At 61.4% G+C, this 16,958-nt stretch overlaps 1 protein-coding gene across 1 annotated transcript; it reads right to left on the bottom strand.

The window, feature by feature from the left end:
* Positions 1 to 348: 348 nt before the first annotated feature.
* UNC45A (unc-45 myosin chaperone A) lies at positions 349 to 15,941 on the bottom strand. The gene is made up of 20 exons (XM_079764062.1): positions 15,845 to 15,941; positions 15,514 to 15,675; positions 14,928 to 14,964; positions 14,479 to 14,654; positions 11,397 to 11,489; positions 10,386 to 10,553; positions 9,528 to 9,696; positions 8,896 to 9,066; positions 7,812 to 7,983; positions 6,498 to 6,798; positions 5,679 to 5,773; positions 5,296 to 5,437; positions 4,282 to 4,422; positions 3,958 to 4,085; positions 3,754 to 3,820; positions 2,965 to 3,078; positions 2,655 to 2,770; positions 1,252 to 1,369; positions 992 to 1,147; positions 349 to 883 (listed from the first exon to the last, which is right to left on the bottom strand). The coding sequence occupies exons 1-20, from the start codon at positions 15,848 to 15,850 to the stop codon at positions 626 to 628; spliced, it is 2,790 nt and encodes a 929-aa protein (XP_079620188.1). The 5' UTR covers positions 15,851 to 15,941; the 3' UTR covers positions 349 to 625.
* Between the last annotated feature and the right edge of the window lie 1,017 nt (positions 15,942 to 16,958).

Here is a 16,958-nt window from a genome sequence, read left to right on the forward strand (position 1 = left end):
CCGATGAGCCAATGAGCTCCGACTGGGCTTGGCCCGCCGGCCCAGGTGCCGGAGAACAGCCCGGGGACACGCCCACCCGAGTCTCAGCCCTGCGCGTGGTCAGAGTCAAGGCCGCCTCCGGAGTCTGTGCCCTAAACCCGTTCCCTTGTTCATTGGTTCGATTCTGGGCTCAACCCCTGAGCCTCCAACGGGATGAGCAGCGACCCACGGGCCCGGGGGCGGGGGATCCACGGGGTTCCTTCGCAGAGTGGCTCCCGCGGGCACTGGGCCCACAGCTCCGGCTCCAGAGACAGAGACGGGCCGTGCACGGACAGGCCACACGCTGGAGTTCCACACGCTTTTATTAGGGGCGGGCCGTCCCGCTAGCGGCTGTGATGCTCCCTGCCTGCGGGATGTGCCGCGGGCTGCGGGAACCCTGGCTGAGTGCGGAGTGAGTGCGCCCGTCTGTCCCCGTGTCTGCGGTGGCAGGAAAAGCCCTGTACGTGAGGCTGGAGGTAGTGCTGGCGGCGTGTGGCCCTGACTCCGGACAGAGGACTTCCCAGGGCAGCCAGGGAGGAGGCCACGGCTGCACGTGCTGGTCCCCGGGCTGCGGTGCAGTGGTGCCCAGTGGTGCCCAGACAGCCCCTCACTCCCCATCCTGGTTGGGCTTGATGAGCCCGTATTCCACCGCTTTCCCCAGGCAAGCCACGGCCGCCCTGGAGACGGGGCCCTCGGCGCCCTTGGCCAGCACCGACAGGATCTCCAGCACCTCGCTCTCCATCAGGGTGCCGGCCGTCTCCCGCGAGGCCTCCACCATGTTCAGCGCCACCACGGCGCCCCGGTGCTGCAGCTCCTGGTTGGGGCTCAGGAGCAGGGCCTGCAGGATCTCCAGCCAGTGCGTGGTCTGCAGGGAACAGTCGCGTGAGCACCGAGCCACAGGGGGCACACCCACCCGCCAATGCCACGCTGGGGCCGTGCCCGCCTCCACTCCCCCCAGGGGAGAGGCACTGACCACTTGGGGGATGCGGCTGCACAGAGAGGGCCGCATGGAGGTGAGCATGGCCAGGCCCCCGGCGGCCGCCCGCCGCAGCAGCTCATCGTCCTCCCCGCTGTACAGCACCAGCAGCTTCAGGCGGTCATTGCCCTCGGCTTCGAAGAGGTCCTGTACCTGTGGCCAGAAGGGGGAGGTGACCTGGTCCGCTGCGGCCAGGCCCGCCCAGGCGCAGGCACGTCTGCACCCCTGCCCACGGGACGGCCTGGGTCACGCCTCACCTCCTTGCTCATGGCCAAGTTGCACATGCACTCCGTGGCCGCACGGCGGATCAGCTCGTGGTCCTCAAACATGTAGCCCTCAATCATGGGCACAGCCTTCTCCTTCAGGATCTTCTGCCTGCGGAGCCGAGGGCGGGCGGGTTGGCGCCATCAAAGGCTCCGCCACCGTGTCCCCATACCACCCGGCCCTGGGCACGGCCCTCCTGCACCAGGCGTGAACTGCAGTGGTTTCCAACCTTCTCACCAGGCCTGGGAGCTCACGTGAGACCGTGGGAAAGGCTCTGGACCAGGAGTTCAGGGACAAGGGTGGGGGTGATGGCGATGCTGACACTGCCATCGAGCCCCAGCCCTGACCTGGCACTCAGGCTGTCTGACCTCATCCTCCCCACACCCCCTGCTGGAGGTGCAGGTGTGATTGGCATGACTACTTTGCAGAGGAGAAAACCAAAGCTGTGGCCTGAGCCAGGTGTAAGTAAGGACAGCTAATATGTATCAACTGGGCACATCGCTGGCAGCCAGGCATCTGTGTAGTAAGAGCTTTTAGATGTACTTTCTCATTTAATTCTTTTCACCATGATTCGACGAGGCAGGTACTACAACCATCCCATTTCACAGAGGGGAAACTGAGGCATGGAGGGATTAAGTAACTTGCTTGAGGTTACACGCCAGTAACCAGAGAAACCAGGATTCGAACCCAGGCAGCTGACTCTGGAGCCTGCAGTGATGGCCAAGAGCCTTTTTTTGTTTCTTTTCATTAATCCTCACCCAAAGATATCTTTCCATTGATTTTTTTGTTTTTTTTAGAGAGAGTGGAAAGGCGAGGGAGAGACACAGAGAGAGAAACAGCGATGTAAGAGAGACACATGGATTGTGTGCCTCCCACACATGCCCCGACTGGGGCCGAGGAACAAGCCTGCAACTCAAGTACGTGCCCTTGATCAGAATCAAACCCGGGACCCTCCGGGCTGCAGGCTGACACTCCATCCACTGAGCCCAACCGGCCAGGCCACGGCCGAGAACCCTGTTCTCATGGAACTATCCCCTCAGCTGTATGGAAGAGGGCTCTCAAATACAGCAAGGACCGCCCTAACCGGTGTGGCTCAGTGGATAGAGCGTCGGCCTGCGGACTGAAGGGTCCCGGGTTCGAATCCGGTCAAGGGCATGTACCCTGGTTGCGGGCACATCCCCAGTAGGGGGTGTGCAGGAGGCAGCTGATCGATGTTTCTCTCTCATCGATGTTTCTAACTCTCTCTCCCTCTCCCTTCCTCTCTGTAAAAAAATCAATAAAATATATTTAAAAAATAAAATAAAATACAGCAAGGCCCAAAGACTGCCCTCCAAACTGTGAGGGGCTGGCCTCAGCCCTGAAACCCCGCCCAGGCCCGCACCCCGAGGAGCCTCACCGGAGCCGCTCACTGATCCCCGCCAGGTTCGTGAGAGCCATGAGCGCCTCGAAGTTCTGCAGGCCGGAGCAGTTGAGGTGCAGCAAGGACACAAGGGGCCGGACCACCTCATAGACCTGCGAGGTGCACCCCCCTGTCAGGGCTGCCCGGCCCAGCCCCCACCAGCCCCCCGACCCCGCAGCGGGCGGTCCGCCCAGCAGCAGGCTGCCCGCCCCTTCCTGTGGGTCCTCAGGAGGAGCCACCGCCGGGTCAGGGGCCATCGGGGCCCAGCGCGGGGTGCAGGGGAGGCCACGCTGGGCGGGACACGCACCCGCTCTCCGGGAAAGGTCATCTCCGGGTTGGAGGTGATGGTGAGCTTGGCGAGCGCCTGGGCCGCCTTCGTCTGCCCCACGTCAGTGCCTTCCAGGGCCAGCGGGAGCAGAGCCTGTGGGGACAAGCCCTTCGGGGATCACGACGTGCCCGGATGTGAGGCCCCGAGGCCCTGACTGTGCGCCCTCGCTGCTCTCCCCACCCCACCCCCCCCCCGCGCCCCGCCAAGGCTTGCAGATCAAGGGGCTCAGACCCTCGTCCCCTCTTTGAGGTCTCCCATTAGGCCACCCAACACGTCCTGAAACACCACTTAAGGGCTAGACATGGGCTGTGCTGGGCAGGGGGCTGAGGAGGTCAACGACGCAGGGAAAGGCTGACTCAGCACCGTAACAGGAGGCCCAGCCCCTCAGCATCACCCACTCAGCGGCAGGACGTTCCTCCCTGCCATTTATAATGCTCTTTTTTTTTAATTTCAGAGAGGAAGGGAGAGGGGGAGAGAGAGAGAGAGAGAGAGAGAGAGAGAGAGAGAAACATCCATGATGAGAGAATCATTGATCAGCTGCCTCCTGCACACCTCCCACTGGGGATGTGCCCGCAACCAAGGTACATGCCCTTGACCGGAATCGAACCCGGGACCCTTCAGTCTGCAGGCCGACGCTCTATCCACTGAGCCAAACCAGCCAGGGCCAGTTATAATGCCTTTTGCTCCACGTCTAACACTAACTGCTGGAGCAGCCGCCACGGAGTCAGGTTCTGCAGGACAGCCCAGGAGGGGGTGCGGACAGCTCACCTTGCCCCCGCCCTGAGCCACCACCGTGCCGCGGTCCTCCGCCTCTTCCACCAAAGCCAGGAACACCCTGCGGGGAGAAGGCGGCGGTGGGGGGCGGGCAGACATCCCACTTGCGGGCTCAGTGGAGGGAGGCGGCCGAGCAGCGCGCCCCGGCCCCAGAGGCCACGGCCCCGGGACCTGCTCCCTCGGACGGCGCGGGCTCACCTGGACAGCAGCTCCCGGCAGGAATTGGTCATCACGGGGCTCTCGGTCTTCACCATGCACGTCATGGCGGACACCACACCCGCAGCCAGCAGCTTCTTCACCCGGGCCCGCACAAAGCTCGGCTTGTCCTGGGGAAGGAGGCGGCTTAGCAAGGGGCTCCGGCTCATGAGACAGGGAGCGGGGACCCTCCTCACAGCACAGACGGATGAACATGACAACAACGGGAAGAACCCCCTTACGTGAAAGGCTTGTCTGCTGTGGGTGCCCCGGAGCAGCCGGTCCCAGGGAAGCTCCTTCCCCCAAGCCCCTTCCGTGGCGCCTCACCTTGGGGTGCTGCTCGGGCACGTGCTGCTTGGCGTACTTGGCCAGCTCCACCATCTTGGGGTCGGGCTCCTCGTAGTCGTAGCTGTTGGTGCAGTTCACCAGCGCCGAGGCCACGGCAAAGAGCACCGCCCGCTCCTCAGACTGCCGGGAGGAGGGGGGGGGGGAAGGGGGGGGGCAGAGCAGCGCTGACACCAATGCTGGCCGCGCCCAGGACCCCAGCTCAGCCCTTGGCTGGACCGCCTGGGCACCAGCATGAATCTGGGAACGTGCCCAGGCCCCAGCCTGGCTCCAGACTTGGGGAGCTCAAGCATGTGACCCCCAACTCCTCTGGAGAGTTCATCACTTCTAACACTGTGGGGCGGCCACTATGCCCATGCCACACAGTGGGACCACTTCAGACGCCACACAGTGGGACCACTCTGGACACCACATAGTGGGACCATTCTGGACACGACATAGTGGAACCACTCTGGATGCCACATAGTGGGACCATTCTGGACACGACATAGTGGAACCACTCCAGATGCCACACAGTGTGATCACTCCAGACTCCACACAGTGGGACCACTCTGGACACCACACAGTGGGACCACTCCAGATGCCACACAGTGGGACCACTCCGGACACCTCACAGTGGGACCACTCCGGACGCCACACAGTGGGACCACTCCGGACGCCACACAGTGGGACCACTCCGGACGCCACACAGTGGGACCACTCCGGATGCCACACAGTGTGATCACTCCGGACGCCACACAGTGGGAATACTCCGGACGCCACACAGTGGGACCATTCCGGACGCCACACAATGTGATCACTCCGGACGCCACACAGTGGGAACACTCCGGACACCTCACAGTGGGACCACTCCGGACGCCACACAGTGGGAACACTCCAGACACCACACAGTGTGACCACTCCGGCTGCCAGCCCTCTGGGGCCACGAGCACCATTGGCCAAGGTCTGCCGGGGAAGCCTGCTGGGCTCCCGGGTGACCACAGAGCCAGGAGCTACCTGGCTGAGCTGGAACAGAGCCTTCAGGGCCGCCTTGTCCTCCACGAACTCCTCCTTCACGTCAGCATCAAAGGTGAGGTAGGCCAGGCCCTCCACGGCCCAGCGCCGAGTGCCCGCGTCAATCTGGTCATTACACAGCCACCTGGGGACAGGCAAGGCAGGGGACAACCGTCAGGCGGGCGGTGTGAAAGGGGCTCACCGGGATCGGGAGGGAGGGGAGCGCCAGGGGCTGGGGCATCAGCTCAAAACAGGAAGCAGCTCCCAGGGCAGAACCAGGAGGGCCGCCCGGGGGAGACAGGGTGGTGAGGAGCCCCCGCCGCCTCCCAGAGCCCCTCCTGAGGGCAGGCCGAGGGGTGGGGCCACAGCAACGCCAAGTGACTCACTTCCGACACTGCTTAGCCAGCTTGAGGGTGGAGCCCTCCGCGAACTGCTTCATGCTGAAGTCGGTCCCGCCGGCCGAGCCGAGCTTACAGAGGCCCTGGAGGGAGAGCAGGGACCAGCTGGCCTCCGGGGGGCGGAGGTGGAGCGGGGCTGCTGCACCCCGGTGTGGGCCGTCCCGGCACCCGCCAGGCTCTCGGAGGCCGTGCACCCCCGCCAGGCTCCCCCCTGGAGCATCTGGCGGCAAGAGGTGAGCCTGGGGTGGTCAAGGACACAGCACCCGGTTAGGGACGGACACACGGGCCGCTGTGCTGTTGTGGGCCGCACCCCGGGAGGCACTGCTGTTTTCCACATCGTCCCCCCAAAAAGGAAAAAAGCTTTTCACAGGCGGAGCCAAGATGTGTGGGGGGAAGACAGGGGCCTCAGCCAAGGTCCAGGTCCTTATGGGGTGAAGACACCAAGCGCCCTGGGCTTCCCCGGGTGCAGGGCTGCAGGCTCCTGGCGGCCAGACGGCCCCCAACCACCAGCTCCCGGGACCGCCTGCAGGCCCAGCCTTTCCGCACAGCTTCTCACCAGCCTGGCCCGGCGTGTCCTCCAAACTCCCCATCGCCCCCTCCTGGAGCTGCGCGCCCCCCCCCCCCCCCCCCGCCCCGCCTCCACGGGGCAGCCCGGGCCTCGTCAGGGGCCCTCTCTGCCCAGGGCTCCCCTCTCTGCCGGGACCCTGAGCCCTCTGGGACGAGGCAGGGCCCAGGCCTCTGGCCCGGACAGGCCCTGAGCTGGAGCTGCACCCCGAGACGCCAGCGGGGGGACGCCGCCCGTCTCACCACCAGCGCCCGGATGCGGATGCTGTCCTTGTCGCTGCGCTTGTACAGGTCCTTCAGCAGCGACACGCCATTGGCCGTGATGAAGGAGGCCCGCTTGGCCTTGCCGGCCGCGTGGATCAGGGCCTCCACGGCCACCAGCTGCTCCTCCTCCTGCTCCGAGGCGCACAGGGCGATCACGCTCTCCATGACGCCGCTCAGCTCCAGGGCCCGGTTGCCGGCGTCACAGGGGCCCTGGAGGAGGCAGGACACCGTCTGGATGGCCCGCAGCTTGCCGGCCAGCCCGTGGTCCTCGAACCAGCTCCTGCGGGCACAGGGGCGGCCGTCACCCCAGGCCCGGCACAGGGGACCCCCCTTCCCTTCCGCCGGCCAGGCACGCGCACGCGTGGCGGGAACGGCAGGGGAAGCGGCCAAGGCCATTTCCCGGACGGCAGTGCAGCCCATCGAGCCCTCCCCGCCGACACACCGCCTTCACCCACACCGCCCTGCCCGTCTCCTGTGCTCAGCGAGATCGGAAACTGGCCTTAGTTCATCATCTGTCGCGAGTCTTCTCAGCTGCAAGCTCCTTAAGAGCAGGACAGCCCTAACCGTTCGGCTCAGTGGATAGAGTCGGCCTGAGGACTGAAAGGTCCCAGGTTTGATCCCGGCTAAGGGCGCAGGCCCGGGTTGCGGGCTCGATCCCCGTGAGGGGCATGCAAGAGGCAGCCGATCCATGATTCTCTCTCATCATCGATGTTTCTATCTCTCTCCCCCTCTCCCTTCTCTCTGAAATCAATAAAATATATTTTTCTTTTTTAAAAAAATATACTTTATTGATTTCCCACAGAGAGGAAAGGAGAGGGATAGAGAGCTAGAAACATCGATGAGAGAGAAACATCGATCAGCTGCCTCCTGCACACTCCCCACTGGGGATGTGCCCGCAACCAAGGTACATGCCCTTGACCGGAATCGAACCCGGGACCCTTCAGTCCGCAGGCCGACGCTCTATCCACTGAGCCAATCTGGCTAGGGCCCAATATCTTTTTCTTAAAAATTAAAAAAAAAAAAAAAAAGAGCAGGACTGGCATGTGGCACCGCGGTGTTCAGAGAGACATAGCCAGTGCTCGGGGCACGCTGAGTCTGGGCGTGAGAGGGCATCACAGAGAACTGAGAAAGAAGGTCCCTGTGCAAAGAGGCGTGGGCCTGGACACGGGGCCCCTGCGCGTCCTCCCCAGGCCACTGCCCGCGTTGACAGCCTTTCATTGCCACCCCCCCCCCGCCCCCCAAGGAGCCAGAACCCAGGCTGGGGCCCGGCCGCGGAGACGGCGCCTCGCTCGCCTGATGTAGTTCTCGCACAGACGGTGGAAGTTCTCTCTCTCGGCGTCACACTTCAGGTCGTCGAAGAGCTTGCTGAGGAGGATGGAGGCGCTCATGCGGCTGTTGGCGGTCACGGAGAGCTCCCCGGGAGGCTCCTGCACGGAGCCCCCCACTGCCAGGATCTTCTTCAAACCTGAGGGGACACCCTGCTTAGAAGCAGAACAGCAAGTCCAGCCCCGGCAGGCCCAGGGCAGAGGTTTCTGGGAAACGCACGGGACGGCAGGACCGCACTGGACAGGCGGCGGGCGCGGGCGGCGTGTGCGGGGCAGGCTGTCCGGCTGGCTGACCGGCTGCCGCAGTGAGGTCTGGGGCTCTGAGGTTCCTCGGGTGTAAAACTGAAGGGAAGCCCTAGCCGGCGTGGCTCATTGGACAGAGTATCAGCCTTCGGACTGAAGGGTCCCGGGTTCGATTTCGGTCTAGGGCATGGACCTCAGTTGCAGGTTCCACCCGGGCCCTGCTGGTTGGGGTCAGGGCAGGAGGCAACCAATTGATGTGTCTCTCTCACATCAATGTTTCTCTCTCTGTGTCTCTCCCCCTCCCTTCCACTCTAAGAAAAAAAAAAAATCAATGGGGAAACATCCTCAGGTAAAGGATTAACAAAAATAATAAAAAATATATTAAAAAAAAACACTGAAGTGAAAAATAGCAATCACAGCCCTAGCTGGTGTGGCTCAGTGGATAGAGCGTCGGCCTGCAAACTGAAGGGTCCTGGGTTCAATTCCAGGACAGGGCACATGCCTGGGTTGCAGGCTCCATCCCCAGGAGGGGGCGTGCAGGAGGCAGCCGCTCAATGATTCTCTCTCATCATTGATGCTTCTCTCTCTCACTCCCTCTCCCTTCCTCCCTGAGTACAGAAGCAATACTCGCTCCCTGAACAACCTTCAGGCACAGAGAGCGGGTCCAGCCTCCCGGGAACCTGCTGGCGGGCGGGCCTGCCCGGTGTGCGTGCGTGGGCACAGGCCCCAGGGTGCGCTCGGGGCAGCCCCTCCAAGCGAGGCCACACGTGTGCTCAGTCCCTGGCTCTCTCTAAGGCAGCACCACCTACCTTGGTCGATGACCCAGAGGGTGAGGCTGTTGTCGGGGTCCTTGAGAGACTTGCGGGGCACCACCTTAATCAGGAGGCTCAGGGCGTGGTCCCGGCCTTGGCCCGAGACGCCCGCCTCGGTCAGCAGCTCCAGCAGGTTGCTGATGAGGACCTTCAGCTCCCGGGCGGGGTCTGGCAGCAAGAAGACCTTAGGTGACACGGTGGCCCAGCCCTGTGTGACCTTTGAACTTTCCCAAGGGGCCAGAGATGAAGAGAAAGGGGGCCCGGCCGGCGTGGCTCAGTGGTTGAGCATCGACCTATGAACCAGGAGGTCAAGGTTCGATTCCCGGTCAGGGCACATGCCCGGGTTGTGGGCTCGATCCCCAGTGTGGGGCGTGCAGGAGGCAGCTGATCCATGATGCTCTCTCATCATTGATGCTCCTCTCTCTCTCCCTCTCCCTTCCTCTCTGAAATCAGAGGGAGGGGACCTGCGTCCTGATCCCTAGGCTGGGCTCCAGCTTCCCCACAAGCCCCTGGCTGCTTAGGACCTGGAGGGAAACAGTCACCAGGCCATTTTCCCAGAAGGCCTGGCGGCTCAGCCCGCCCCCCCCCCCATGACAAACCCAGGCGACCACAGCCCTGCCTCCACTCACCCACGATGATGGCGCCCTCTTTGCCTCGGAAGCCCTTCTTGACGCCTTCCTTGAGGGCATCGAACATCACCTGCAGCAGGTGGCAGGCGGCCAGCGACACGGCCTGGTTCTCCACCCCCAGGACGGAGACCACCCGCCGCGTCCCCAGCACGCTCAGCGTGGCCACTGTCTGGGGGAGAGAGGACAGAGCCCCTGGTTGGGGAAGGGCAGCCGGCAAGCGAGAGCCCTAACCGCGGGTCCCCAGTGCGGCCGGAGCTCCAGTTTGGCCTAAACCACCTTCACGGGACATGTCACAGTTCCACCCCTGATCCAGGAACCGTGGGCTCCTCTAGAAGCAGCCACGGTCGAGTCCCCGGCCCCTGACACATCAGTCCGTGTCCCCTGATGTTCCCCCTGACGTGTCTGCGCTGAGAGTCAGTTGAGTGACAGGCCCCTCAGATCTGGTCTCTGTCTCGGGGGTAGAGACACCGTGGTGACGTCGCTGACCACCTCCCGCGTGAGGACCCCCCTGGGAAATGCCAGACGGTGCTCAGGGAAGGAGGGGTGCCCTGTGTCTAAGACAAGCCTGCTTGCACCGCACGGACAGCGAGTGAGTCAGCGACCGGGCCTCTCCGTGAGCAGCTGCAGGAGCGACTGGCCACGCTCCGAAGCCCCCCCCAAAGCAAGCACCCCGGTGTCGGTGGGTGGCTTTGCCCTTTCCCGGACCCAGGCGGCCCGAAACATTTGGCCTTTTTGGAGCCGTGTTCTGTTCTCGTCTCCTCGCACTCTTGCCTCAAGCTGTCTTTGGAGTACGACGAGGGCGGGAAGGCAGGACGGACGCACGGACGGACGGCGGCTGTAAGCGGCCCCCCCACCTACCCGCGACTGGTGCTCAGAGCAGATGCCGACCAGCGTGCGCAGGGCCGCCAGCATCAGGTCGGTCTCGCCCGTGTCCAGCAGGCGCTGCAGGAGCGGCACGCCGTTGCTCCGGAAGATCTTCTCGGCCCCCGCCTCCTCCCGGGCCAGCACCACCAGGTTCTGGGAAGCCTGCGAGAACGGGAGCGCGTGGGAACACGGACCCCACGCACAAGGCTGGGCCGGGCAGGCAAAGGCCCAGGCTCCGGCCCAGCTGTGACCCTGGCTGTACATTTCACGTCGCCGAACCTCAGTGCACTTCTTTGTTTTTTGTGTGTTTTTTTTTTTTTTTTGAATTTTTAAAATATATTTTTATTGAGCCGGAACCGGTGTGGCTCAGTGGATAGAGCATCAGCCTTCGGACTGAAGGGTCCGGGGTTCGATTCCGGTCAAGGGCATGTACCTTGGTTGCGAGCACATCCCCAGTAGGAGGTGTGCGGGAGGCAGCTGATCAATGATTCTCCCTCATCGATGTTTCTGACTCTCTATCCCTCTCTCTTCCTCTCTGTAAAAAATCAATAAAATATATTTAAAAATATATATATATTTTTTTTCATTGATTTCAGAGAGGAAGGGAGAAGGAGAGAGGAAAAAACACCAATGAGGAGAGAGAATCATTGATCGACTGCCTGAGGAGAGGGAATCGCTGATCGGCTGCCTCCTGCACGCCCCTCACTTGGGATGGAGCCCACAACCCGGGCATGTGCCCTGACCGGGAATCGAACCGTGACCTCCTGGTTCATAAGTCGATGCCCAACCCCTGAGCCACACCGGCCGGGCCCCTTCTTTGTACACAGGGGAAGAGCCTGCTCTCAGGACTGGTAGGTAGAGTACGTGGGGTCCCGAGTCCCTGGCAGAGAATGAAGGGCAGGGATGGGGGACCCCGGGGGCTTCTGGGTGCACCCCAGCACACAGGGCACTGCGGCCGGGCAGCCCCACCCGAAGTCCAGCTCTCACTCGGTCCAGGCCCCTCACCTTCTGCTTCTTCTCGGTGCCTTTCTCCTGGGGGTCCAACAGGATCTGAAACATCTGCTCCACCTTGGCATCCGTGGAGGACATGTACCGCACCTGCGACACAGCGACAAAGCATGGGGCCATCGCCGCTTCGGGCCAGAGACACACACACGGCCCTGGCCGGTGTGGCTCAGTGGGTAGAACGTCGGCCTGCGGACTGAAGGGTCCCAGGTTCGATTCCGGTCGAGGGCATGTGCCTTGGTTGCGGGCACATCCCCAGTAGGGGGCGTGCAGGAGGCAGCTGATCGATGTTTCTAATCTCTATCTCTGTCCCTTCCTCTCTGTAAAAAATCAATAAAATCTTTTTTTTTTTTTAAAAGACACACACACACATAGCCCTTTGTTCTCTCGGCTCCTCCCGGGCCTGGCTCCCGTCGCTGGGAGGCCCTGGAGGATGTCTGGGTGAGGGCTAGCACCCAGCTCCCGTGGGCAGGATGGGACTCGCCTGGCGGCTTCTCCCGAAGGTCCCGCGGCTATTTTCCTCCCTGAGCGACTTCCCGCTTGGGCAGCAGGGGCGGCACCGTGCGGAGGGCAGTGCCACTCAGAGGGAGGCATCCTCTCCGACAAAGGTTACCCCTCCCAGAGGCGCCACCTCTGCTGGGGCAGCGCTTACACTTCCTGCAAGGGAGCCAGCAGGTGGTGAGGGTAGGGTGTCCTCCTTCTGAGTTTTTGAAAATAATCTGAATGATCAGGATCACCCCAGGCCTCTCCCTCCCCACGGTCCTGGGTCCTGGGTCCCTGCCCCACTTGCACCCACGGCCAACGTGACTCAGCAGTCACAGCACACGCTCCTGCCCGGCCCAGGTGCTGCCTAATCCTTCTCAACACAGGGCTCTAGGCAGACCCCGGGAATCAGACCGAGCTGGCACTGAAAGGAACACAGTTTGGCCCGGCGGCGGGGCTCAGCGGTGGAGCATCGACCTAGGAACCAGGAGGTCACGGTTCGATTCCCGGTCGGGGCACAGGCCTGGGTTGCGGGCTCGATCTCCAGTGTGGGGCGTGCAGGAGGCAGCCGATCCATGAATCTCTCTCATCATTAATGTTTCTCTCTCTCTCTCCCTCTCCCTTCCTCTCTGAAATCAATAAAAATATATTAAAAGAAAAAAAAAGGAACACAGTTTGCTTTTTCAGGTCTCAACCTTTCAATAAGGTATTAGCCATCGCATTATTTGCTTCTACTGTTCCAGCATTTTATTTATTTTTTTAAATATATTTTATTGATATTTTACAGAGAGGAAGGGAGAGAGACAGAGAGTTAGAAACATCGACGAGAGAGACATCGATCAGCTGCCTCCTGCACACCCCTTACTGGGGATGTGCCCGCAACCAAGGTACATGCCCTTGACCGGAATCGAACCTGGGACCCTTCAGTCCGCAGGCCGACGCCCTATCCACTGAGACAAACTGGTTAGGGCTGTGGGAAAAAACATTTCAATATAAATGACATCATACCGTGTTATTGTATGTTTTTCTCTTTTTTTTTTCCATTTAAGCGTCAGCCTTCCGTGTCTATGCATGTGGATCCACCTACTCCCTGCTCTCGGTAACTGCCCTGTAGGATGCCACCCAGCGTAGTCAGCCATTGCCCTGCTACTGGGCATTTAGGCAAGCTCCGGGTTTCCATGGAGACCGACAAGGCTGCCATAAACACACACGCCAGCTTGTGTACACGGGCTAGACTTTAGGTGCGACAGGTAAACACGCTGGATCACGGCACCTGCTCGTTTACTGTTTTAAGAGAGATGCTAAAGCGCTCTGCCGGGGAGCGGCACCAGCGTGTGCCCGCCCAGCAGCCACGAGCAGGCTCACACCCCTAACCTCACCCCTTCAGTGTCTCCCTCCCTCCTTCCAGCCAAGTGTACACACTTTATTTATTTATTTTAATCCTCACCCGAGGATATTTTTTCATTGATTTTTAGAGAGAGTGGAAGAGAGGGGGAAAGACAGAACTATCGATGTGAGAGAGAGACACACATCGATTGGTTGCCTCCTGCAGGCGCCCCCCAACGAGGCCCTGGGCTGGGGAGGAGCCTGCGATCAAGGTACGTGCCCTTGACCAGAATCGGACCCAGGACCCTTCGGGCCGCAGGCCGACGTTCTAGCCACTGAGCCAAACTGGCTAGGGCCAGTGTACAAACTTTAAATAATGCCAGATAGCCCTAACCGGTTTGGCTCAGTGGCTAGAGCATCGACCTGCGGACTGAAGGGTCCCGGGTTCGAATCTGATCAAGGGCATGTACCTTGGTTTCAGGCACATCCCCAGTAGGGGGCGTGCAGGAGGCAGCTGATGGATGTTTCTCTCTCAAGGATGTTTCTAACTCTCTATCCCTCTCCCTTCCTCTCTGTAAAAAAAAATCAATAAAATAGCCGAAACCGGTTTGGCTCAGTGGATAGAGCGTCGGTCTGCGGACTGGGGGGTCCCAGGTTCGATTCCAGTCAAGGGCATGTACCTTGGTTGCGGGCACATCCCCGGTGGGGGGCGTGAAGGAGGCAGCTGATGGATGTTTCTTTTCTTTTTTTTTTTTTTTATTAAATATATTTTATTGATTTTTTACAGAGAGGAAGAGAGAGGGATAGAGAGTTAGAAACATCAATGAGAGAGAAACATCGATCAGCTGCCTCCTGCACACCCCCTACTGGGGATGTGCCCACAACCAAGGTACATGCCCTTGACCGGAATCGAACCTGGGACCCTTGAGTCCGCAGGCCGACGCTCTATCCACTGAGCCAAACCGGTTTCGGCTCATGGATGTTTCTAACTCTCTATCCCTCTCCCTTCCTCTCTGTAAAAATCAATAAAATATATCTTAAAAAAATAAAAAGTAAAAATAAATAAATAGTGCCAGACAGCCCGGCGAGAAGCCAGCACCTTGCTGGTGTTTTAGTTTGCGTTCCCCCACCCGCTGGCGAGGCTGAGCAGCGTTCTGGAAGCTCGTGGGCCGTCCTCTCTGCAGGACCGTGTTTCCGCCTTCGGCCCACGCCCCTTCCCCAGGGTCCCTCCGCCACCAGGCGATGCCACGTGCCCCCCACGTCACCCACGTACCTTCTCCTGAATCTGGCCCCCGATGCTGCGCAGGGCCTCCTGGAATACTCTGTTCTTGGGCTCCAGGCTCACGCACCTCTGCAGGTCCAGGGCGGCCTGGTCCAGGCGGCCCAGCTTCTCCAGGGCTTGGCTCCGCCGGTAGAGCGCCTTGACGTCCCCGCCGTCCTTGTCGATGGCTGAGCACAAACGGGGGCGCGGTCAGCACCCAGGAGGCCAGGAGGGAAAGATCTCGAGGGCCAGAGGAAGGTGGGGGGACGCGTGGGGGGCTCAGCACTCCAGCCTCAGAAAAGGTGAGGGCAGCTGCAGAAAAGGAAAGGCCCGAGGAAGTGGGAAAGAAGGCAGGTGTGTTTCGGGGGGCGAAGAGGAGGAGGTGAGGGTGACGTGGTCCCCGGGGCCTCGCCCACCACAGAAGCCCCAGGCTCCCTCCACCCAGGCACCACGGTCTCTACCTTTGGAGGCCTCGGCTTCTGCTTGGCTGTAATCTTCCTGCAAAAGAAAAACAAGAGCAGAAACCGGTGTGGCTCAGTGGATAGAGCGTCGGCCTGCGGACTGAAGGGTCCCGGGTTCGATTCCGGTCAAGGGCATGTACCTTGGTTGTGGGCACATCCCCAGTGGGGGGTGTGCAGGAGGCAGCTGATGGATGTTTCTCTCTCATCGATGTTTCTAACTCTCTATCCCTCTCCCTTTCTCTCTGTGAAAAATCAATAAAATAGCCGAAACCGGTTTGGCTCAGTGGATAGAGCATCGGCCTGCGGACTGAAGGGTCCCAGGTTCGATTCCGGTCAAGGGCATGTACCTTGGTTGCGGGCACATCCTCAGTAGGGGGTGTGCAGGAGGCAGCTGATCGATGTTTCTAACTCTCTATCCCTCTCCCTTCCTCTCTGTAAAAAATCAATAAAATATATATTTTTAAAAAAATCAATAAAATACATTTAACAGGTGTGGGTGGCCGGAGAAGGTGGACGGGCCCACGCAGCGGCGAGATCTACAAAGCGGACCCGGCGGGCCCGGGGAAGAGCAGGGGGGCTCCCTCACCAGCTTCAGGTGGCAGGCGGCCCGGTTCCGGTGCAGAACGGCCTGGTCCTGGGGCGTCGCCCCCAGATCCAGGGCCTGGGTGTAGGCCGTCAGGGCGCCCTCGTAGTCCCCGCATTTGAACAGCTCGTTGCCGTCTTTCCGCAGCTGCTCCACCGAGCTGGCCTGCGGAGGGGAGCGAGCGGTGCAAACGTCAGCGTGGGCTTGGGGGTCCGGGGGGTCGGGGACCAGCGCCCCACGGAGGGCCGAGACAGGGGAGACGGGGGGGCGGCCGGGAGTGGTCCGAGCAGGTGCGAAGGGGTGCAGGGGTTGGGGGGGTCCCAGGACCACTCACAGCCATCGCGGAGGACCTCCCGGGCGCGCGCCGACGCGGTCTCTGGGGGCGGGCGGCGTCCAGGCTCCGGAATCCGCTGTGGGGCGCCCCGCCCCCTCTGACGTCAGAGGCGACGGCCGTGCGCGCGCCGGGAGGGGCGGGGCCGCGCGGCCGGCTCCGCATGCGCAGAGAAGCCGGGAGCGCGCCTGGCCTGTTCCCACCGAGACCTGCAGGGGGCGCGCGGGGGAACACCCCGAGGGAGACGCGCCGCGCAGGCGTGCGCGAGGTCTGAGGTCTCCAGGGTCGCGAGCCGCAGCCCGTGGCGGCCCCGCGCTAGGAGCGGGCCCCTGTGGGCGAGGGGACAGCGCCGGGGGGCTGGCTCCCGCCGGTGCAGTCACTGGCCCCCCGAGAGGTGCGAGTTCGGAGAAAGCTCATGCTCCTCCCCGGATAAAGGCAGACTGTCCACACTAATGCAGGGGCTCCCGGGTGCCCTGCAGCCATCCATGGGAAGACTCAAGATTGCAAACCCCGACTATCATGTGTGTTGTCCTTTTTTTTTTAAATTATTTTATTGATTTTTTACAGAGAGGAAGGGAGAGGGATAGAGAGTTAGAAACATCGATGGGAGAGAAACATCCATCAGCTGCCTCCTGCACACTCCCTACTGGGGATGTGCCCGCAACCAAGGTACATGCCCTGGACCGGAATCAAACCCGGGACCCTTCAGTCCGCAGGCCGGCGCTCTATCCACTGAGCCACACCGGCTAGGGCTGTTTGTTATCCTTGACCCTCGCCCCACAACGTATGCATGGCCCCCTGTTACCTGCTTTTCAGGGCCCCGGGACTTTTCCTTCACCGAGTTGTTTGCAATCATATGTTTACGTGATTGTCAGTTTGAGGTCTGTCTCGCCACTCGTTTGTAAGCTACAGGCCTCCCGTGTCCCAGAATGCAGAGCCCCGGATCCTGGAACTCCCTGGCAGCGTGCCCGGGGCTTGGGGGCTGGAGGTGTCACCTGAGGATGGGTTGAGGCTGAGGAGTGGGCAGGTCAGCCCAGGTGCCTCCGGAGCCCCTGCAGCCTGCAGCTGGCAGCAGGAGGCTACCCCAGGAGCACCAGAGAGCTGAGGACAAGAAACC

The sequence above is a fragment of the Cnephaeus nilssonii genome, assembly GCF_951640355.1.
Source record: "Cnephaeus nilssonii genome assembly, chromosome: 24".
Lineage (NCBI taxonomy): Eukaryota > Metazoa > Chordata > Mammalia > Chiroptera > Vespertilionidae > Cnephaeus > Cnephaeus nilssonii.

Excerpts from the sequence above, each read along its gene's own strand:
- UNC45A (XM_079764062.1), bottom strand. Across the intron at positions 7,984-8,895 it reads CCTCTGGGTCATCGACCAAG|GTTTGAAGAAGATCCTGGCA; the intron begins GTAGGTGGTGCT and ends GTGTCCCCTCAG. Across the intron at positions 6,799-7,811 it reads CTGTGCGAGAACTACATCAG|GAGCTGGTTCGAGGACCACG; the intron begins GCGAGCGAGGCG and ends CTGTGCCCGCAG.